General features: G+C 38.7%; 1 protein-coding gene across 2 annotated transcripts in view; it reads left to right on the forward strand.

Moving 5' to 3' along the window:
- Window positions 1–24,468, forward strand: part of CFAP54 (cilia and flagella associated protein 54) — a 325,301-nt gene that overhangs the window by 103,563 nt on the left and 197,270 nt on the right. For both annotated transcript variants that reach the window (XM_058308572.1, XM_058308573.2), the window contains exon 26: window positions 7,160–7,282. In XM_058308572.1, coding sequence (XP_058164555.1) covers window positions 7,160–7,282 — 123 coding nt within the window. The remainder of the gene's footprint in view (window positions 1–7,159; window positions 7,283–24,468) is intronic.

Genomic DNA, 24,468 nt, shown 5'->3' on the forward strand with positions numbered 1-24,468 from the left:
ATTGGCCAGCCGCTTTTCTAGGTTTTAAGTTATTTCACATTTCTTATTCTTGTAATGGTAGAAACAGCAGTACATATTCAATGCATATTATTTAAGTCATCGTGTGAGGGGAAAATCATTGAGCATCCAGGAAAAAATATTTGGTGTCTTGGTGATGGAGGAGTTGGAATTTAGGGAAGGGGTGGGGGAGATGAGGCTGAAGGTATTATATTAGATGTCTATGCTTTGTAACAAATCGCCACAAATAGAGTGGCTTAAAAAAATGTTCATTTATTATTCCATAGTATCTGTGGTCAGGAGCCTGGGTATGTGTAGTTGAGTCCTTTATTCAGGGTTGCCAGGCTGAAATCAATTGACTGCCTGTAGAAAATTTCTACACTGTGGTGCAGAGAAAGGAAACCCATTGGAGCCTGGCAGTCTCCTTGAGTTGAGAAGATAATGCTGGGAGTCTGGGAGGAGAGAGTTGCAGAGACAGAGAGAGAGAGAACTCCAGAGATCTTCAAAGAATCCCCTTTGAGTATTCAGCTGAATACTGATCAGAGCATGAAAGGGAACTTCCTAGGCTGGGAAGTTGGAGAACTAAACATTTGAAAAGATAGGAGGGAATAATCTGTGGAGTTTACACAGGGTTGAAATAGTGCTTGTTCCTATCAGCTGGAATGGAAATGCTCATAATTCACAGGGCATATAATAGAGAACTCAAAAAGATTCTTTTTCAGTAGTGTGTAAAATTAACTTTCATCTTTGGCACTATTGACATTTGGGGCTGGATAATTCTTAATGGGGGATTGGAGGTGCTATTCTGTGCATCATAGGATGTTTAGCAGCATACATGACCTCTACCCACCAGAATATTTTACCATTCTGACAAACGAAAATATCTCCAGAGAGACAAAGAGAAGGAGGTGGGTTAAAGCAACCCCACCCCCACCCCGCCCCAGTGGAGAACTGTGACTGTAGACTAAATGCTGCTCTTGGTACTCCTTACCAGACCTTAAAAACAAGATGCAAAATGATCAGTTTCCATGTAACTTATTTGCATTCTAGAACAAAGCTCAATAATACTTATAGGAATACAAAATTACCCGCACCAATGAGATAAAATTCACAATGTCTACATCCAATAAAAAATTACCAGGTGACAAAGAAGCAGAAAAAATATGAGTCATAATTCAGTGGAAAAATCAAGCAATCCAAACTAATCCAGATCTGGCACAGATGACAGAACTGAATAGATAAAGGTAATAAAACAATTATTATGATTTATCCCCTATATTCAAGAAGTTAAATGAAAGATTGGCTATCTTAAGTAGGGACTTGAAAGATAAAAATGATCCAAATCAAATTTTTAGAGATGAAAACTATAATATACGGGATGAAGAATACACTGGTTGGGATTAATGTCATATTAGACACTGCACAAAAAAAGATTAGTGAACTTGAAGACATGGTGATAGAAATTTTCCAAAATGAAACACAGGGGGAAAAGATTTTTTAAAAAAAGAACAGCATATTAGTGAGCTGTGAGATCATTTTAAGTGGCCCAATATACAGGTAATTGGATGGAGCAGTAAAAATATTTGAAGGAAAAAATGGCCAAAATTTTCCAAATTTTATAAAAACTATGAACTCATAGATTCAAAAAGTTTAGTGAATCCCAATACAGTAAGCATAATGAAAATCACACCAAGGCACATCAAAATCAAATTACAAATTGCTAGAAATTAGTCATAAAGAGAATTACTTTAAGGCAGCTGGGTGGGAGGGAATGACATTATATACAGAGGAACAAAGGTAAGGATTATAACAGATTTCTCTTAGGAAACAATGCAAGCTAGAAAATAATGGAGCAACATTTTTGGAGTACTGGGGGGAAGAAAACTGTCAACCTAGAATTCTTTACTCAGTGAAAATATCTTTCAAAAACAAAAGCAAAAGAAGAGACATTTTCATATATAAGTTGGAAAAATTCATCACCGACAGACATATACTGTAAGAATTGTTAAAGAAAGACCTTGAAGCAGAAGGAAAGTGGCAGCAAATGTATATCCATAGCTATCCAAAAAAACCATAAATAGGAACTATGTTGGTAAATGCAATGATGTTTTTTCTTTTTATTTACATTTCTTAAAGAGATAATTGACTCTTTAAAGCAAAAATAATAATAATGGTGATAATGATGATGAAGATGATATATTGTGGGGTTTATAACATATATAGAAATAAAATGTTTGACAGTAATAGAGAATGGAAGTTTATTGTTGTAAGGTTATTATATGTGATTGACAATATTTTGGGTCATAAAGTAGGTCTTTAAATTTTAAAAGAATTCAAGATATAACAAGGAAGTTCTCTACCATAATGGAATTAATTTAGAAGTCAATAGCACAATGATGTCTGAAAAATATCCAAGGTATTTTGAAACTAAATAACACAATTTAAAATAACCCATGAAAAATGAATAAAAGAAGTATCAGAATGGAATTTGGAACATATTTCAAACTGAGTGAAATTGAAAACACATATACCAAATTTGTGGGATGAGCATAAAAGACTTCTTAAAATAAGAAAGGTGTCAAATGACCACCTTAAGAGGCTATAGAAAAAACAAGAGCAAATGAGACCCCACATAAGCAGAAGAGAAGAAATAATAATGATCACTGCAGAAATCAGAGAAATAGAACACAGAAAATCAGTGAAACCAAAGCTGATGTTTTGAGAGGATCAATAAAATGGATAGATCTCTAGTCTGACTGCTCAGGGAAAAAAGATATTAAAACATAAATTACCAATATGAGAAATATTTTGGGAGTGATGATTATGCTAATTATCTTGATTGTGGTGATGGTCCCACTATTGTCTTTATGTTCAAATTGTCCTTGTATACTTTTTCAGATTGTATACTTATGCTCAGTTTATTGCTTTAGCAGCTTGATATGGTTATGAATTCCAAAAATAGATATTGGATTAATCTTGTAGTCTGATCTGTACCTGGGCATGATTGAGTTATGATTAGGGCAGTGAGTCCCCACCCACCAAGGGGTGGGGTCTCACAGATAAAAGGCATGGAAGAGAACAGAGTTGTGGGTTTCTGAGGTGGAGTTTGATGCTGAAGACTTAATCTGGAGTCCTGGAAAGTCAGCACATAGAGGAAAGAGAAGCCAGCCCCAGGAAGAAAGGAACCTTGAACCCAGAGAAAAGCAAGTCCCAAGAATGTAGGAACCCAGGAAGCCTGAAGCCTCGCAGACATCAGCAGCCATTTTGCTCCAAATAGACTTTGGTGAGGGAAGTAACTTATGCTTTAAGGCCTGCTATCTGTAAGCTCCTCCAAATAAATACCCTTTATAAAAACCAACCAATTTCTGGTATTTTGCATCAGCACCCCTTTGGCTGACTAATACAATTGCATTTCAATTATACCTCAATAAAGTTGTTAAAAATAATTGGGAAGTACCAAGAGGTGCCCCAATGGAACATGTGGAGCTGAATTTATTCTTCTCTCCTCTATTAAATAACAACAATTTTCTCTTGATGAGCAAGGTTGATTACCTCTGACAGTTGGTTAACTCCTTTCCTTGCATGCCTGTCTCTTGGCAGAAGGAGCTGAAGTGTCTAAGCATCAGCCATAGCTTGAAGTTTAATGGGACTTTTGATGTGTCCCCTGATGGAAGTATTTCTTTTCATGGGATCAGGACCTCTAAATCCACAGAGCCTAGATTTATGGGTTTGGGCAGAACAGATTCCCTAAGTGGGTCACTGGGAATGACAATAAGTGGTGCTAATCCTAGTTCCACCCCGTGGTTCCTGAATCCACATGTCCTCCACACTGGGGACACAGTGGTACCACATAATGGTCATTGATTTAGAGTGTATACCATGTCCTTCATTTGGTGCCTCATCTTCATTCAGAGTCATCTCAAAGCTGGTGCCTCAGTTGCCACTTGAGTTGGCAGTCTTCTGTCCCACTTGTAAATGGATTGGAACAGATTTCCCAGTTGTGGAATGTGTTTCCTCCCAAAACTCAAAGAGGTCTTCCTGGCATTTTCCTTTCTTCTTAGAGGTGAGAGACACCAGGTATAAAACCTACTTTTGGGGGAGTGTCCTAGCATGGTGACAGCTCAGAGAATGGATTAGAGCTGTGAGGAAAAGCCTTAGGAAAGAAGTCTCTAATTAAATTGTATTATTTGGAGTAGGAAAAGATCACTGGAGCTGAAGGGAGATTCCAGAAATAGGCCTCGATATATATGAGAATGTAATGTGTGCCAGAGTTGGCATTCCATTTCAGTGGCAAGAGAATGGATATTTTAAATAAATGCTATTGAAATACCTGGATATTCATCTGAAAGAAAATGTAGTTTCACTCTATTTTGTGCAGTATACAAAATGTCCAGATGCATGAAATACTGATATGTAAAGAAAGCCAAAAATTTTAAGAAAATTTCCAGGAGATTACATGTGTAATCTAGGTATGAGGGAAAACTTATAATTAACACAGAATGCCTAGATGCAACAAGAAAGCTAAGATAGTTTTCACTATATGTAAGCAATGTGTGTGTTGCAAAAGAGACTAGAAAATGATAGTAGAAAAATGACTGATTCGATAAAGGTATCTCCAACACGAGAAAGGGTAAATGTATATAACAAAAGATATACAAACTGAAAATAAAATATCAACAACATAACAGAAAGAAGAGCACAGGTTAAGAATAGAATAGGTAGTTCACAGAGAGCATGGCCGAGAAGACATGTGAAAAGATGCTCAAACTCCTAGCATTCAGGGAGATGCAAATTAAATTAACAATGCAATATCACTGGCAAAATTGAAAAGATCTGTAACTCCTATTGCTGGTGAGGATGTGGGACAAAGACATTCTCATTCATTGATAGGGGAAATGTGAATTGTTACAGACTTCTGGGTTTTGGGAAAGCATTTTTAATTTGAATTAAATTAAATCTAATTTTAATTAAAATGAAAAACACATATAGCTAACATGGCAATCCATTTCTACTAGTAATTTATCCCTCAGAATAGAATTTTAATAAAATTAAAAATACATAAACTTGACACAACAGTCCTTCTATTAGTAATAGTGGTCATTGATTTTGAACATACTGTGTCCTGGGGGATGGTGCCTCATCCTCACTAGGTGTCATCTCAGTGCTGGCCCCTCAGTTGCCACTCAGAGTTGGCAACTGCGTAGGCATAAGAATGATTATTGTGGCATTCTTGGTGGTAGCAAAAAAACTGGAGACAACCCTTTTCACCAACATAACACACCATGGTAGAACATTTGTTACAGATTATGAGAGAATATCATCAGACTGTTACCACCAACCATGGCACAGATCAAACATTTTAACTAGCAAGATGCTAGTGCTGGCTTTCAGTGCTGGAGATGCCTAAGTCCTGTCCCCGGAGAGTATGAAGTAGTTGGTGATGGATGTGGCCTGGGCACAGGATTATTTTTTTAGAAGGTCCTGGGGATTGAAATGAGGACCTGGTACATAGGAAGCAGGCGCTCAACCACTTGAGCTACATCTGCTCCCCCACCAGGATTTTTTGTTGTTGTTGTTTTATTTTTATTCTTTTATTCTTTTTTTTTTTTTAAAGATATGTGTGAATGATTGTTTTGTAAGTTCCTAACATCTGTAATAAAAATATATTTTAAAAAATAATAGGGTGGGTTTGGGGAAAAATACTCCAAATGTAAGATATGGACTAGAGTTATTAGTAAGATTTTGATGATGCTCTTGAATAGTTCATAACAAATATTTCACAATACAAGGTGTTGGTAGAGGGGTCATGTATGGGACCTTTATATGATGTTATACATGCCTATTTTGTAAGTTCACAATATTTACTATATACTTATTGTTTATGTATGTTCATGTATAAATGATATACTTCAATAAAAAATATCTTTAAAAAAAAAGCTGGAGACAAAGAGAAGGCATAATAACAGGGATGACCAGTTCTGCCAGATTGCACATCTCAGCCATAAAATTGTGCAACCAGGAAGGGCCTGGAAATGGCTGAGTAAACTATGCTTGACCTGTGCCAAATAATATTATGCAGCCATTAAAAATAATGAATTAGAGCTATACCCGTAGACTTGGAGGGATTTTTCATAAGGCATGGTTGAAGGAGAAATGCACAGTTCAGAAAAGTGTATATAAATCCCATTTTGTAGAATAATAACCATCCTCCTTTTATTTATGTGTATGTACTTATACATACATATAGGACTTTATGAGCCTGGAAAAAACTACAAAACTATTAGGGTGTTAACATGAGTTGAATAAATGGTGTGGCAGGATGGGGGAGGGTGATGGTGGAGGGAGGAAGTAAAAAAGCATCAAAAATTAGTCATAAGTGTGCTCTAACCATAGTAGCAATATTGTTAGAATGGTGTTTGAAGCAATTAATGTGTCTGAAAATGACCAACACCCATATGGTAATTTGCCCTTGGGGATGATGTCAATAATGAATAGATTCCTGCAATCTCAGTTATACTTTCATGACAGCATTAGTGTTTGGAACGTGTAATATTATTGAAAGCTAAACTAAATTTTCTGGCTCTTGATCAAATTCAGGGTCATACAATATGAAGCAACAAGGACAGAAAATAAACACCTATACTAATTTATTTCCTAGGATATTAATGTTTGAGTTTAACTTTAAAAAGAAGCTATAATTTCAAGAGCCTGGTATCACAGTATAATATATAATATGCCACATCCTCCTCCATATTGAGGAGTGGGCATGATTTTTAGTTTCTTTTATTTATAACACAGTCTATGTGTGCTTTTTCATGGCAGTTGTGAAAGTGTGCTTTATTTTATAGTTATATATGTACTTATTTGATCCTCGACACTAGTTTTTTTTTTCTTAATGTGTCAGGATTGGGGATCGAATCTGAGACCTCACATGTGGGAGGCCAGCACTCAACTGCTGAGCCACATTGGCTTCCTCTGTTTAGCTGAGGGACTTACCTGCAAATTGAATGTATTAATTTTATCTCAGAGTACATTCCTTTATACATTATAAGTAATTTATTAATATTAATAAAGCTTAAAATGTGCATGATTTAAATAGAACATTTTGTAATGAGTAATGACGATATTTTTAAACAAAAATCATTGTGCTTCTATCTTTCAGATCTTGATAAAGTGTGTTGTGGTTTTGCAAGGACTACCAAATATTGGTTTCTCAAAGAAACAAACTGAGAGTTTTGAAAGTGTACAGCACATGATAGCTTGTTGTATCTTGTACATCACAAAGGTATTTATCTCATTATTTGTCTAAGATAAAATTTTTAGAGCAGTGGTGATTTATAAGGTTAAGCTACTTTTTATTTTATTTTTTCATGTAATAAACTTTGTTTTAAAAGAAGTTTTAGACTACAGAAAAGTTACATCATAAGTAGAGGGTTCCCATATATCCCACCTTCTCTCCCTCCCACTTTTTCCCCTATTAATAACATCTAACATTAGTGTGGTACCTTTGTTACAATTGATAAGCAATTATAGAAGTATTGGTATTAATCAAGGTCTGTAGTTTGCATTATGGTTTATACTTTGCATAATACAGTTTTGTAGGTTTTGACAAAATATATAATGGCCTGCATTTGTCATTGCAATATTATGCAAAGTAATTCAAATGCACTAAGAATGCCCTACATTCCACCTGTTCTTCCCTCTCCGTCTCCACAGAACCCCTAGTAACCACTGTCTTTGTATCGATGCTACAAGTTCTTCCATTGCTACAATAATAATAAGTCTACTTTGGTCCATGGTTGCATTTCCCCCTTATGTTTGATCATTCCTCAATCGTGAAGATTTTGGGATGGTGATACCTGCTCTGCTTCAGAATGAGAGGGGACTTAGCTCTTATGGGGCAGATGGAAGGAATAGTTTTGCTTGCAGTGGTAGATACTCTTTGTTTATTGGGATGTGCATTGTCCAGGCTCATCATTTTGTTAGTTGTCCCGGGAGAGTCTGATGAACTAGAGAGTAGGTGTTGGTTGCATCTCTGCTGAGATTCAGGGCTCAACTGGCAGATGAACAGATCACAGATTTAAGTCTCTGGTACATATATATAATGTGTATAGTGCTAATTATAGGTTCAAATAAAAGGGGAAGAAGAATCATGTGGGGAAGTGGATGTGGCTCAACTGATAGAGCTTCCGCCTACCATATAGGAGGTCCAGGGTTCAATATCCAGGGCCTCCTGGCCTGTGCGGTGAGCTGGTCCATGTGGAGTGCTGCCATGCGGAAGTGTTGCCCCGCACAGGGGTGCCCCTGTGCAAGGAGTGCAGCCCCGTGCAGGAGTGCAGCCCACCCAGGAGTGGGTCCACCCACATGGAGAGTTGACGCAGCAAGGTGATGCAACAAAAAAGAGACCTAGAGAAGAAACAATATGAGATGCAGCAAACTAGGAAGCTGAGGTGGAGCAAGAGAATGAGCCTCTTAATGAGAGGAGCCACCTAATGAGAATACAACAGACACAGACGAACACACAGTGAATGGACACAGACAGCAGGCAATGGAGGTGGGGGAGGGGGAGAAATAAGAAAAAAAAACTCTAAAAAAAAATCGTGTAGGGAAATTAAAAATGAATCTAACTGTAATATTGGGGAAATAGGTTATCATATATTCCAAGGTAAGGCCCACCCACAGGGTGCTGATTTCATGGGGTTGTGTGCCTTGCTATAGTGTCCAGATGTCTCTAGAGCCCTTGGGAGCACTCCTGTTTGGGCTTTGTTTACTGTGGCAGTTAGTGAGATCCACCTGAGATATATATAAGCATAACCTCTGGAATGAACTCCTGACTCACTTTGAAATCTCTTAGTGGTAAAAACTTTTGTATTTAATGTTTCCCACTTTTGTTCAAGGTCTTTTGCCACTTGGTATTAATCCCTCTGCTCCAGGGAGGCTCATCCCTGGGAGTCACTGGGGTGGGGGTGGGGGAGGTAGTGAGTTTTTTGCTGAGTTTGGTTAAGCCACTTTAATCCAGCAATTTTAACACTTCTTAACATATCACCCCTAAAGCATTTTTAGATCAAAAGCAAATGTAAATTATAAATATTACAGACCAGTACAGTAATTTCTTGTAGAACTTTTTGATATTATAATGCTTCTCAAACTAAAATTTGATATTCTTCAAATAGCATTTGTGTATTTTATAGACATTATATAGTCACACAGAACAAATTTATTTCAGAACGCTAAAACATTAATTGCATATTTATTATGCTGTAGTCAACCCCCATATGGTTTTGTCAGGTTGCCATGGCGGTGGAACCTGCAGGCAGACTTGAGGTATCTAAATTGAGGAGTTGAGTTAGTGCAGCGGGGCTTAGAAGAAATGAAGAGACTCAGCAGCCGGGTTACGATGGAATGGTCAGCCAGTCAAAGTGGTAGAGGAATGATAATCCCATAAAAATAAGAAGTAAAAGCTTAGGCCAGAAGAAAGGGGCAGACTAGGCACAGAATCTAAGGATGATTTTGAAACTGGTGTTCAGGGTCCTGAACCAAACAGAGGGCAAACTGTACGGGTATGGTCAGAGTGTGCTATCAAGAGCAGTATCTAGAGATCTAGGCCAGGAGAAAGAAGACCTAGGTAAAAGTCATGAGTATGTTAAGGTAGGATACATGCAAGGCAGATGATTTTAAACCTTGTGAAAACATCTGAGGGTTGCTCTTTCCAAACCACAAGTGGACAGGATAGTCCAGTGGGGTGTGGAAATTGATAGCCAGTCATCAGCAGCAGAGACTGGAGACCTTGCTGAAGAGTCTAGGTGATGGGTCTGGGGGAGGGGCATGTCATGACTGGCTAAGGGAGTAACCTGGCTATGGAGAGAATGGTCATCGACAGCCTGGCCAGGGCTGTCTGATTTTAACCACTAAGAGAATGGCTAAGAGCACTGGTCATTTCAGGCAAGACTGATCTTGCCTAAGGCTAAGCTTTCTCTTTTAAGATGGGAGAAACAAACTTATGCTTCCTAAATTGGTTTCTCTTTACCAAAAGCACCAATCCCAATTTTGTATTAATATCATCCTCCTCTTTATCCTTAAATTAATAAACTTTTGTTTGAATATATGTAGTGGATATAAGGAGTTCTATGACAAAATAGCTGTGTTAGTCAGCCGAAGGTGTGCTGATGCAAAATACCAGAAATCTGTTGGCTTTTATAAAGAGTATTTATTTGGAGTAGAAGCTTGTGGTTACCAGGCCGTAAAGCATGAGTTACTTCTCTCACCAAGGTCTATTGTCATGTGTTGGGGCAAGATGCCTGCTGACGTCTGCCAAGAGTTTAGGCTTCCTGGGTTCCTTTCTTCCTGGGGCTCTGCTTCTCTTCAGGTTCAGCTGCTGTACTTGCTCCACAAGGCCAGCTGTAGACTATCAGGCAAACAGCTCTTTCCCCCAGGGCTTCTGTCTAAGGAGTTGTCTCTATTCCTCTGTATTCTTCTGTACGTTTACTTCCTGGGCTCCAGCTCAAAAACTCCCTTGTGTCTTCCTTCTCCATTTCTTTACTTCCCCAGGCTCCGCATTAAAACTCCAGCATCAAAACTCCAATGAACTCTTTGCTCTGCCATGTAGTTTTATCTGTGAGTCCCTGCCTACCAAGGGGGTGGAACACAATGTCCTACTGATGTGGCCCAATCAAAGCCTTAATCATTATTTAATCAAGTAAAAGTAAAATCTCTGAATCCAATACACTCTAATACTCCCAGAGGAAAAGACAGTTTACAAACACAATCCAATATTTCTTTTTGGAATTCATCAATAATATCAAACTGCTACAGTAGCTGTCCTTGAGCAGTTTATAATCTAGTAGGGAGACAGATTATAAACTTATTTTCCATTTCATTCATTCATTCAACAAGGGTACTATTCTTGGTACTTGCGTGTGCATAGACAGTAGAGAGAAGCCCAAAGTAGTTGTAGGAGAAGAAGAATAATCCTGATGACACCCAGATTTCTAGCTTGGGTGATGGGTGGATAATTGTGACACAAACTAGGATGCAGGAAGAACTCGAAGGACTTTGGTAGTGGGGGAAGGCTGCACCTAGGAGATGAGCCTTAAGATATGCTTGAAAGCAAGAGTTACAAACTCGAATACTTGCTGGGGCCAAGCAGGTAAAATATTTGTGAATCTGTTGCATGTAAGACATAGTTTGTTGGGTCCTGAGATAAGCCGGAGATTAGGTGTCCTACCTATAGGCATTTAAATTCATTTAAAAACACACTGTTCTTATAATAAAAGCCTATTTGGACTGAATTCATTCATTCAATATTCTGCAAATATGACTTGAGTGCCTGTGTTCCAGGCGGTGAGGATATAGTAATAAGATCAATTTCCTGCTATTACAGAGCTTATGGTCAGTGGGGGAAACAGACAACAAACATATGCAATATAATTCCATGAAGCTACAAGTGCTAAAAGCAAAAATAAAATCACTTAAGGGGAGACAGATTTATGGAGGTTGGGCTTACTTTAGATAGGATGAGCCATGAATCAAGAAGAATAGAACTAAGATGGATGCAGGAGGAAGAGTTTTGCAGGCAGAGGGAACGAGGTGAGCAAATGTACTTAGGGACACGCAACAATTTCACCTCAAAATGAGTAGGCTAGTTTAATCTTGAACAGTGATTTCCAACCTGTTGAGATGAGAGTTATTTCACGAAGTCTGTATATCCACAAGCATACCTAGCATTGTCTCTAGACAGAAGCAAGTTTTCTTACCTATGCGATTTACTGTTTTGCAAATATGTGTATAAGCAATTGTAACAGTTAACTAAATTCATTTTAGTTTCTTGTTGATGAGAAGAATTACTGTGGCAAAGTTACACCTTAAAGGCTTGAGTGTAGGCTGTTTATTTATTTTAAGGTGAAGAGAAGGAGGAATTCTGGATGGGTGATAGCTTAAGCACATACCCCTGACTTTCTGTCCTTTCAGATTCCTATTTCTGGATGATTTAGTAGCCCACGCAGGCCAGTTGGTAAAGTCTGGAGGGTGTATCTGAAGTCAGAGCACTAGGGGTAGAGAGCAATTTATAAGACCTCATTCACCTTGAAAATAAGAAAGAGCCGAGAGACCAGAGGCAGATAGGTAGGCTTATTTATCCTCACAGCTTGGCTCAAAAACCAGCATTTTGTGGTTTCTCAAAGACTTTAATTGACAGGATCCAGTAAGTCTCCTCAAAGAAGAGCCATGCCTGCCTGCTTCTTTTATGTGGTGCTCACAAGATCTTTCTGATTTGGCCAGAGATCTGAAAGAGTACTGTGTAGGTGGGCTGATTTGATCCATCACTTTAGTTGTGACTTAAACTTGCCTCTAGGAAACCTGCCAGCAGAGAGGCGTCTGCTCTCTACCTTAGCGAAGAGGTCACGATTTGCTGGCTGTTTGTGACCTGACCTCAGGAGCAGGATAAATGTTCCTTCATTGCTCTCTGGTTTATCGCTGTTGGGGAGACCTCTGTGAACTGTTCTGTGTAGAGGCAGACCGAGTATGAGCGATTAGCAGGGAGAAAAAAATAAGAACTCACTTAAGGGAACTCAGTGTTCCAAGGGAGGACGAGCATGTCAAACACCAAAACATTGGTGCAGACTGTTGGGAAAGAGCAGTGATGACTTAAAAAAGGGGGTGGGGGGAGAGGGGGGAGAGAAACAAGGGGTGTGGGGTGGGGGGAGAGGGAGAGGGGGGTAGAGAGAGAGTGGAAGAGAAAAAAACTTCCAATGAGATGCAATTAGATGACCAAAACAACCTTCTGAACCTGAATAAACAAATATGATTTTTGATTAAAAAATTAAACTGATGTTTATGGTTATGGTATTTCTTTTTTACCCCCTAGACATAAACATGTGAGGTTTTATTGAAAGTGATATTTTAAATTAAATATTAGGAATAACAAGCTTTCCAGTAACCATTTATTTCATTCATTGATTGATAGATAATTGAGTTACTTCCATCTTTTGGTAATTGTGAATAATGCCACTATGAAAAGCAGTGTTCAAATATCTGCTTGAGTCCCTGCTGTCATTTCTTTTTGATTCTTTTGAGGTAGGATGGCCAGCTCATGTGGTACTTAGCTTTCTGAGGAACTGCCAAACTGTCTTCTGCAGCAGCTGCACAGTTTTGCCTTCCTAAAAGCAATGAATGACTGTTCTTCTTGCTCTGCATCCTCTCCAACACTTTTAAGTTTCTGTTTTTCTAATAGCATTCATTCTAGTGGGTGTGAAATGATATCTCATTGTGGTTTTGATTTGCATTTCTCTAATGGGTAATGAATGTTGGGCATCTTTTCATGTGCTTTTTAGCCATTTGTATACCTTCTTTTAGAGATGTCTATTCAAGTCCTTTGTCCATTTTTAAATTGGGTTGCTTAGCTTTTTGTTGTTAAGTTGAAGGATTTCTTTATAGTGGTATGGTATTTCTTGAGTTGAGTCGAGAAGCTCAAGAAATAGCTCTAAACAGAGGATAGATTTACATAGAGTTGGAAAATAAATTCACAAGGCAAATCCAGAAGTTGTAACATGAAAATAAAAGGAATTCTGGAGATAGAAAAAGAAACATGGAGAAGGAATAGTCTCACTGACTCACAGCAGAATTATTGTAAGAATGCATGTCTAGACTCATGTTGGTGCGACTCCTGAATTTCAAGGATAAAGGCAAATCTTAAAGTTTGAGACTCAACAACAGGTCATTTATAATGGAAAGAGAAACAATTAGTTTCAACTTTTTATCAGAAGCACTGGAAGTAAAAAGACTGGAACAACGTTTGTAGAATCCTGAGGGGAAAAGAGTGAGGTGCAATAATTAATAACCAGGAATGATATCATTGGTTTGTCAGGGCAAAATAAACTTTTTCAGAAGTGTAGGCTTTCACAATGTATTGTGCCCATGTACTTATCTGAGGAAAACACTTGAGGAACTACTCTATCAAATAACAATTGATTCAGAACAGAAATCCCAAGATAGAGGAAGACAAAAAGGAGAGGAATAATAGGAGCAGTGAATCTTGCAATATATGTATTATTAAAATTAAATGGATAATAATGATATGACTAGGACTTGGTAATATAAATGCTAAGTAGGGATTCTTGAAATAGAAGAAAGTTATTCTTGAAAGAATAACTAGTGACCTAGAACTCAAACTTCCATCCTCTTTTGGAGTGGGAGGTGTGAGCAGGTAAAGATTCTTGGCATATGGTTTTGACATATATTTGTGAATGTGTGTGTGTATACATATGTATACACACGTGTATATATATAAAATGATATAATGAAATTATTTTCTTTTGCTAGATTATATATATTTAGTGGTGACACAACAATACATAGCCATGAGCAGATCTTTAGACCATAGTAGGACTAATAAATTTATAGAAATAGTAAGAAGAAGGAAAAAAGAGGTAGCATTTGAGATGTAGGGAATAAAGTATATCAATGACTTCAGTAAGTGTGACAGGGCTTAAAAGACAGACTGCCAAATGAGTTAAATTAAGAAGAAAACATATAGGATTGTGCAACATGGTGAACCCTAATGCAACTTATGGACTATAGTTAATAATATAATTATGGTAATATTGTTTCATTAATCATAACAAAGATACCATACTAATTCCATATATTAATAATAGGGAAAGCTGCGTGTGTGAAGGGGGTATATGGAAACTGTATTTTCTGCATTATTTTTTTTTGTAAAACTACAGCGTCTCTAATAAAAACAACTGAAACAAAAAAAAGTCAAATTCAAATGTACATTGTTTCAAGAAATACTCCTAGAACAAAGTGACAAATAATGGTTGAAAAATAAATGGATAGGTGAAGGAACTAGACAAATGGAAATAAAGTAGGGGTAGCAATTTTAATATCAGAAAGACTGTAATTTATGTATTTTTGTATGTGTGTGCATGTAAATATATATGTGTGTGTGTGAGTGTATAGGTGTATGCATGTGTAGTTTTGCTTGTATGTTCAGAATGTTGAATGTTCTGGACTTGGTAGGGCACTGGTTGTGAACAAGTTTCTTTTTTTTTTAAAGATTTATTTATTTCTCTTCCCTTTCCCCCCCCCCCCCCCCCCGCCCTGCCCCAGTTGTCTGCTCTCTGTGTCCATTTGCTATGTGTTCTTCTGTGACTGCTTCTGTGGCACTGGAAATCTGTGTTTCTTTTTGTTCATCATCTTGTTGCATCAGCTCTCCATGTGTGTGGCTCCATTCTTGGGCAGGCTGCACTTTTGCGCTGGGCGGCTCTCCTTATGGGGCGCACTCCTTGCACGTGGGGCTTCCCTACACGGGGACACTCCTGTGTGGCACGGCTCTCCTTGCGCGCATCAGCACTCACACGGGCCAGCTCCACACAGGTCAAGTAGGCCTGGGGTTTGAACTGCGGACCTCCCATGTGGTAGGCAGACGCCCTATCCATTGTGCCAAGTCCACTTCCCAAGAAGTTTTTTTTTAACTTTCCACCACTGTCCTTCAAATCTGTTCTTTCAGATCACACTTTTCTACTCCCGGAGAGCATCCACTCACTTTCTGGTATTAGGGCAGCCTCATTGTCCAGTGTTAAGAATCAAGTACAAATGAAAACAAAACTTAAATTTGTTACATCAGTATATTAAAGGAGAAAAATGATTTAACTATATTAAAAATGCTACAAAGGCATTTGATAACACTTAGCAACTATTCTTAAGAACATTTCTAAATAAGTTAGGAAGCTTTTGAATACTGATAAAGACATTTACCAAAATTTTACAATGAATATCATACTAAGTGGCAAATTTCTGAAGCCATTTTCTTAAAAGTCAGGCACAGGAAAAAGATGCAAACTCAGCATAATACTTTTAGAGATTCTATCTCATGCAATAGATAAGTCTATGAAATAATTTTATAAATATCAGAAGAGAGTAATTTATCTATTAATTGTGGAGGTCTCAAAAACCCATGAGAACCTAGTCAAAAATTGCTAGTGATGGAAGGCAAAACATCAAAAACAAAGCTTTTGCGTTTTAAAATTTTTTGATACCCCAATTTATTTTTAACTTAATTTTTCTAAATTAATATATATTCTATATCTAACCTTTAAACTCATCACTATATTCCATTTTACTATTAATGGAACCTGGCAATATATTGGGCTTCACTTTTGAAGAAGTTTTGGATCACAGAGAGGTTCAACAATGGCAGGGGAGGAATACTGGTGTGGGATGTTATTGATGCGGGACACATGATTGGCAGGGAGTTCTACAGGGCATATAGCCAGGGTCCATAAACATGTTTGGATATTTTTATAGTGGATACAATTAAAAACAACAACTGAGGGAGTGTTGAGTTCCTAGCCAGGGGGTCTCTATCACAGTCCCTAAAGGAACAGCAACTATCCCCCAAGTGCAATGGCAAAGACCAAAAAAGAATGAAGGTCCAACAATGAGCCCTTGATACTAATGACTATGCTTGTGAGCCAGTGCACCTGAAATAAGAACAAGGCCTAGAGCTGCAGGGTGCCTAAGAGTTATCTCCTGAGAGCCTCCGTGTTGCTCAAATGTGGCCAGTATCGAAGCCAAACTCAGCATGTAAATGTGTTGCCTTCCCCCCAGCATGGGATATGACTCCCAGGGATGAGCCTCCCTGGCGCCGAGGGATTACTACCAAGTACCAGCTGATGATGTAACTAGAAAATGACCTTGAATAAAAGGATCAACTCGGACCAGCAGAATATCTCAATCTACATATAATATCAGGAGTTAAAAATGCTTTTTGACCTGAATAAAAGGGGGAAATGGAAAGGACAAATGAGTTTATATGGCTATGAGTCTCCAAAAAGAGCCGGGAGGTTATCAGAGGGGTTGCCCTTATGCACACCTCAGCAGAGTCCTAGAGACAGATAAAGTAGATACAACCCCAGGTATTGGTTCTTCTGAGGGCTACAGAGACCCACATGTTCTATGATCATGGCAGATGGAATTCAGTGCCATGTCAGTTGGCCCTACGTTGGAGTTTGTGTTTCTATGTGATGGAGCTAGACTCAGATGTGATCTTTGTTCACAAGCTTCTCCTGTTACTTTTACTGGAACTGTAGTTGGTGCTGGGGTTTAATGTGTACCCAGGGGACCTGAATCTCTGGACTGACCATGTGATAGCCAGGCCCTGAGCCTCAACAGACTTCAGCTCCTACACTCTGGTTTATTGGACTTACCCCACTCAGTTAACATGGAGGTGAAAAAGGTTAACCACTACATCAGGGAGCCAAGAGTGCTTACAACTGAAACAAGGAGAATTGCATCCAGCATCCATGTGGAATCAAGCCCCCTCTTGATATAGATGTGGAGTGGACACAACCATTCCAAGGTCCACAGGATGGAGGAATAGGGTATGGATTAGAGTGGAGCTTACTGATATTCTATTCATGAACTGCTGTGATTAGTAATCGAAGAAAATGTGGCATTGGTGTGGAGAAAATGGCCATGGTGGCTGCAGGGGGTAGGGAGTGGGAGGAAGAGATGAGATGTGGGGGCGTTTTCGGGACTTGGAGTTGTCCTGGATGGTGCTGCAGGGACAGTTACTGGACATTGTATGTCCTCCCATGGCCCACTGGGTGGACTGTGGGAGAGTGTGGGCTATGATGTGGGCCATGGACCATGAGGTGCAGTGGTGTTCTGAGATGTATTCACCAAATGCAATGAATGTCTCATGATGATGGAGGAGATTGTTGTTATGGGGGGAGGAGTGGGGTGAGGGGGGTAGGGGTATATGGGGACCTCATATTTTTCGAATGTAATATTAAAAAAATAAAGACAAAATATTGCTAGCATTAAATAGGAGGTATAAATTAATTGAATGTATGATACATATAAACTGATAGTTTTTCCTTTATATTAGCAATAACTAGTTAGAAATGGAGAGGAGAAAATACACCATTTATAATACACAAGATTTTAAACTTAATAAAACATTAAAGGATATAAATAAAAGAACTGTGAATTCTTACCGAAGGACACAAAACAAGATCTAAACAGATGGCAGGTTATGCCAGGTTTCTGAATAGGAAAACTTAATATCATAGAAATATAAATTCTTCCTAAAATAATTTTTAAATTTTATGTAGTTGTAATCAGAGTCCCAATGGGGTTTCTCTGGAACTGAATAGAATAATTTAGAAATTCTTAGTAGATATTAAAATTTACCATAAAGCCATTTTATTGAAATTGGTATTAACAAAGTAGTGGGCAAAGAGTTTAGTGGAATAGAATTGAGTCCAGGAATAGCCACAAATCTACAGAGATACTAAATATATGATTAAAACAGCAATTGATTTCTTTGAGAAAGTTTCTTATTATAATTTATTTAATAAAAAAACACTGGTAGAACTGATTGTTCATCTGAAAGAAAACAAAGCCAGAGCCTTACCTCACACCAAAAACAAATGAAATTCCTGATGGATTTGAGGATATTTGTATGGTTTTGGGACTGGGGGAGATGTTTATTGACAGGGCACAAAATTCAAAGGATATCAAGGAAAAGATAGATAATTAGATTACATGATAATTAAAAATATTTTTATGGTGAGGCACTATAAAGAAAGCCTAAAGGCAAATACTAGGTTGGGAAAAATATGACAGATACAGGATGAACAACATTATCTCAGGGCATAATCAATGAGGAAATATGAAATAATTTTATAACTTTTGAAAAGAAGAATCAAATTTATTTTTAATTATGGAGGATATGGTTAAATGCCCCAGTGGCCTTCAAAGGTGGAACAGTAAACAGGTGCCAGATGATGAATGACCAAGTTCTGAGGTCAGTGAGGAGCCACTGGAGGATTTCAAGCCTGGAAATGACATAATGAAATTGGTGTTTTAGAAAAAAAATTTACTCTGTTTGCGCAATAGCTAATGATGAGGGGGATAAGAGCCAAGGCAGGAGATCAGTTAGAAGGTGAGAAATGATAAGTTAAATATTTTAGTTTCCTAACTGCTTAAGCAAATACCATGAAATGGGTCAGATTAAACAATGGGAATTTATTCACTCATGGTTTTGAGGCCAGGAAAATGTCCAAACCAAAGCATCATCAAGGAGACGCTTTCTCACCAGACTGGCATTCTGTCGGTGGCTGTTGGCAATCCTTGGCTCCTCTGTTACATGGTGGGGTACATGGTATATTTCTTGGTCTTTCTCTTGTCTTCTGGGTTTTGTTGATTTCAGCTCCTTACTTCTGTGGATTTCTCTCTCCTTGCTTGAATTTCATTCTCTTATAAAGGACTCCAGTAATAAGATTAAGACCTATTCTGATTGAGATGGGCTACACTTTAACTGAAGTAAGTTCAACAAAACATCCTTCTTACAATGAATTCGTACCTAGAGGAATGGATTAACTTTAAGAACAGATTTTTCTGGAGTACTTATAGATTCAAACCACCACACTAAACTAAAGTAGAAACAGTGGGAGGTAGAGAGAATTGGAAGGATGCAAGAGTTATTCATGAGATAGAATTTGGAAACCTGTTGAATATGGGGGATAAGGTAGAGAGTGGGAATATATAATTATTAGCTTGGGCAATTTGTTGACTATGATGCTACTCTGTGAACTCTGGATGAGAAGTAATTTTGTGTGGGAAAGGAGGAAAACAGTAAGTTTTTAATATATAGAATTTTGGGGTCTATAGGATTTCCAAAGTGATGTCCATTATATAATTGAACTTAAAGGCCTGGAGCGCAGTGCATACCAAATATGTATAAAGACATAGGACTCATCAGCATGTGGACTATAGTGGAAACAATAGAAAGAGGAGGTATCACTTTGGGGCAGAGTATACCATGTGAAAAGAAGAAAGTTGTCTAAGAATCTCAAGGACATATTTGTCCAAGGCTCCAGGTCTGCTGCCAAATACCAGGCAAGAGGAACAAGTGGAGAGTATGATTAGTCCAAAACTGTTCTGTCATTCCTAACCCCTTCCAAACCAGGAGAATCTATCTGCTATTATTAGCTCTGTCATTGTCATATGGTGTAACTGTTGAAAGCAGAGGTTCCCACACAATCCAATGCCTCCTTTCCATTTCCAGTGCTACAATTACACACACATTATTTAGTTTTATGCTGGACCAAAATTGCACCTTACCTGGGTTTCCAAATTTACTTCTCTTTAGAATTATTCATCTACTTGGCCACTTTCCCCTAAACGCTTCCATCAATGAGTTTTCCCAGGGGATGGGGAGTCTTTATCAATAAGGGAAGATAGTGTTACATTTTCTTTCCAGGCCAATGGATACACACTCACTTTATATTTGAATAACCAATAGGGGCTACTGCAGTGTTCTCAAGAGAAAAGAAGCCCTGTTCTGGGGTGGCTAGTTGTTTCCATTGGGACAGAAAAGTAGCTGTCAGGTTGTCTGTAGAAACTTATTCTGCTAAAAACAACCAGCCAACTGGTTCTGCCTACCCAGGTATCCCACATTTGGCTACTAATAGAGAGGAGCAAGGAGAGAGAAAGGATAAGGATATAGGAGAGGAAGGATGAGTGGAGAAAGGAGGTAGAGAAGGCAGGAGGCAATGGAATCATATCACAAGTGGGAGGGATTAGTCTGCAAGAGGGTAGGGTGGTTGTCAATACAGGTGAGCAGGTAGGCTTTTGGACAGGAGACAAGCTAGTTCCTTTACACATTCTTTGTGGAAAAGAGGTGAGGTCATTTGCTGAGAGTGAGGAGATAGAGAGGGTGGATTTCAGAGATTTGAGGAAAACAGGAGGGTTTGCCATTGCCATTGTGGAAGATAGAAGAGAGCACTGACCTAGAATAAAAAGAGCTTCCAACAAGGGTCTGGGGCCCAGTCTAGGCCTAAGTCTTTGAATTCATATGCACCTTCTCTCAGTCTGTGTGATCTTTCTTCACAGCACACAGCAGCTCTAGGCCTGGAACTGGGCACTTCTGACTTGCCTTCTGTGAATCCACCCCCTTTTCTCCCACTTGAGGAAATTTTTTAGAATCCAAGTGATGTTATTATAGAAATGCCCCAAATGCATTTTTTTAAATTAATTTATTTTTTTTTATTTCTCTCCCCATCCACCCCCTGCCCCCAGTTGTCTGCTATCTGTGTCCATTCACTGTGTGTTCTTCTGTATCCACTTATATTCTTGTCAGTGACATGGGGAATCTGTGCTTCTTTTTGTTGCGTCATCTTGCTGTGTCAGCTCTCTGTGTGTGCGGCTCCACTCCTGGGCAGGCTGCACTTTTTTTGCACTGGGCAGCTCTCCTTACGGGGCACACTCCTTGCGTGTGGGGCTCCCCTATGCGGGGGACACCCCTGTGTGGCATGGCACTCCTTGCACACATCAGCACTGTGTGTGGGCCAGCTCACCACATGGGGCAGGAGGCCCTGGGTTTGAACCCTGGACCTCCCAGGTGGTAGGCAGATGCTCTATCCATTGAGCCAAATCTACTTCCCCCAAATGTATTCTTGACATCATTTTAAGAAGTAAAATATATAGTAATGTCAGGATTTTTATATGAGAACTGATTTTGTCCTAAATTGATGTGTTGAGAACTGCCAATCTAGAAGCTTACTTCAGTCTGGTCCACAGTCCCAGAACCCTGAAGTAATCCTGAATCCCAGATTTCAGGTGTTCATTTGATATGAACAACATTGGATTTTTTCTTAGGATATGTAAAGTCCAATTAGTCAGATGGCTTTCTTTCTCTTCTCTCCTCTGTTTTAAAAATTGGTAATATTTTCAGATGGCTCAGTTTTTCTTAAGCAGCCAGTGTTTTTTCTAAAAGTTGCTAGAATTCCAAATAAAGTGCCACTTTGGAGATTCGTCATCTTAAATGTTTCATTATATTGTTTTAAAATTATTATGCTAGCCATCTGGTCCAGTGTTTTTATTTCTGTTCATTATTTTGTATGTTAAATAGACTTGGCTCTGCATTGTTTCCTTTTGATTGGAAACATTTTTTTATCATTTAGTAATTACTACTAACATACCAAACCAAGGAGAAGGATTGCACAATTTTCTATAAATGTAAGCCCTAAATGAGTTGGAAAGCAGAAATTCAGTAAAATGGAGAGCAAACATTAGTTCATTTCTATTTTCTAATAACAAAACTTATTCTCTTGCATATCAGTTTTACTGTGGTTGGATTCTTTTGTCTGATGTTCAAGGCCCTGCATGATTTATCCCATCAAGCTTTTCAAAAGCTATGTCACCATTTTCCTCCTGCTGCTTTACAGCTGGCATTAGTTTAGCACCATGGCCCCAGTTCTGCAGAGATATGTCCAGTTCCCAACACCTTGCACAAGAGAGGTCTTAAGAGGCCTAAGCAGCCCTTGCTATTTTTCAGCTACCTTATATGTTCCTGCTCTGCATGTGAGGCACAGTTAAACAGCAATTTATTCAACTTAACTGAAACAGCCACATATGGACAAACTCAGATAAACTTACTTATTCTCCTGGTCACTTGCCCTCATGGGATTCACTACGAAAGTGTCCAACCCTTCACAAGATGCTACATTGCAGCACATGCACATCAGATAGCTGGCCAGGGAAGCTTTCCTGGAGTTGATGCTAGCATTTTCCATGACAAGGTGAATCTAGACAGATAAGGCAGGGAAAGTTATTTGGGGAAGTGTCTTAACTGGGAAGGCATGAAGCCATGAAACACTACGGGGAGTATCAGAATTTAGGCTTGGTTCAATATGGGGGAACCTTAGAGTTGAAGGTGATGAGTGGTAGATTTACTCTGGAGTAGAGGTTCTTAACCTTTTTTGTTCCATGTACCCCTTTACCAGTCAGGTGAAAACCACAGACCCATTACTAAGTCCACACTGTACTGTGTAGTATTTAATAAATATATCACACCTGCACCAACACGTTCTCACAAGAATAATGTTTTCTGAATCTCAGCTCAAGCTCATGGATCCCTGGTTAAGAACACCTGCTCTAGAGAGGTAGATAAGGGCCAGGCTAGAAAAGACCATGAAATAACAACTGGCAATAGGGACTGTGGGTGAGAAAGGCAGAGTGAAAGGGTTCTTGACTACTTATGATTGGAGTGTGGGTTCATAGGGTTCATGAAGAATGTACCTAAAACAGCTCATCTCTAGCCCAGTCTTCTATCAGAAGTTCTCGTAAATCATTTCCAAACATAAATACTCTTGTAAGGGAAGTGGTTGTGGCTCAATTGACAGAGCATCTGCCTACCATACGGAAGGTCCAGGGTTCGATACCCAGGGCCTCCTGACCAGTGTGGTGAACTGGCCCAAACACAGTGCTGCCATGCGCAAAGAGTGACATACCACACAGGGGTGTAACCCCATGTAGGGGTACCCCACACGCAAGGAGTGCACCCTGCAAGGAGAGCCGCCCTACATGAAAAAAAGTGCAGGCTGCCCAGGAGTGGTGCCGCACACATGGAGAGCTGATGCAGCAAGATGACACAACAACAACAATAAAAAAGCACACAGTTTCCTGGTGCCGCATGACCAGAATGCAAGTGGACACAGAAAAACACACAGTGAATGGACACAGAGAGCAGACAACAGGGAGGGAAGGGGAGAGAAATAAAGAAAATAAATCTTAAAAAAAAAAAAAATCCTCTCCTAAGACTTCAGTGAGGTCAGTAATTGTGCCATTTCACATAGCCAAGAAGTGATAGTAATGTGGCTTTTAAGATGGAATTTTTTTTTTAGAGAAGTTGTGAGTTTACAGCAAAATCATAAATAAAATACAGAATTCCCCTATACCACCCTATTATTAACACCTTGGATTGGTGTGGAACATTTGCTAAAATTGATGAAAGCACATTTTTATAATTGTACTCTTAACTATAGTCTATGGTTTAACTTGGACTCACTGTTTGTGTAGGTCAGTTCCATGGATTTTTAAAAAAGTTTTATTCTGTTGTCATAAACATTTCCCCTTTTATATATATTTCTGTGCTGTTAATTATGCTTACAATGTTCTGCCACCCTCACCACCGTCCATTACCAAAAGAATGCATTTGTTTTAACATAGGTCTTTTGAGTGGAAATTTTTTCTTAGTAATTTATTTATCATATCAAAAACCATATGGCTATATGGCCCAGAAATACAAGAAATTCAGTATTGATTTGATCCTATTATTGGTCCTTTATTTAAAGTAGTGGAATTGTACAGCTTTAGTTCTAGGGACATATGATCTAGAGCTAAATTCCTTAACAAAAAATGGGGTTTCTTAGACCCAAAACATTTTATAAAAGATGATGCATGTCACTTGAAAATAGACAAGAGTGGAGATGTTTTAGGGCTCTGTTCCCCCTTGGACATTTTGAACAACCAGCAAGATTTGACAGACATCTTTCTCAGAGCTCCAGAAGACAGTTAAAGGGCTGTCGGCACAACAGGGCAAGCTTCAAATCAAGTAAAAGGCAGTAGGATATCATGGAGCCCTGGCTGGCTCCTCCCTTCCCCTGCCTTGGTGTAGAGTTG

The sequence above is a fragment of the Dasypus novemcinctus genome, chromosome 12, assembly GCF_030445035.2.
Source record: "Dasypus novemcinctus isolate mDasNov1 chromosome 12, mDasNov1.1.hap2, whole genome shotgun sequence".
Classification (NCBI taxonomy): domain Eukaryota; kingdom Metazoa; phylum Chordata; class Mammalia; order Cingulata; family Dasypodidae; genus Dasypus; species Dasypus novemcinctus.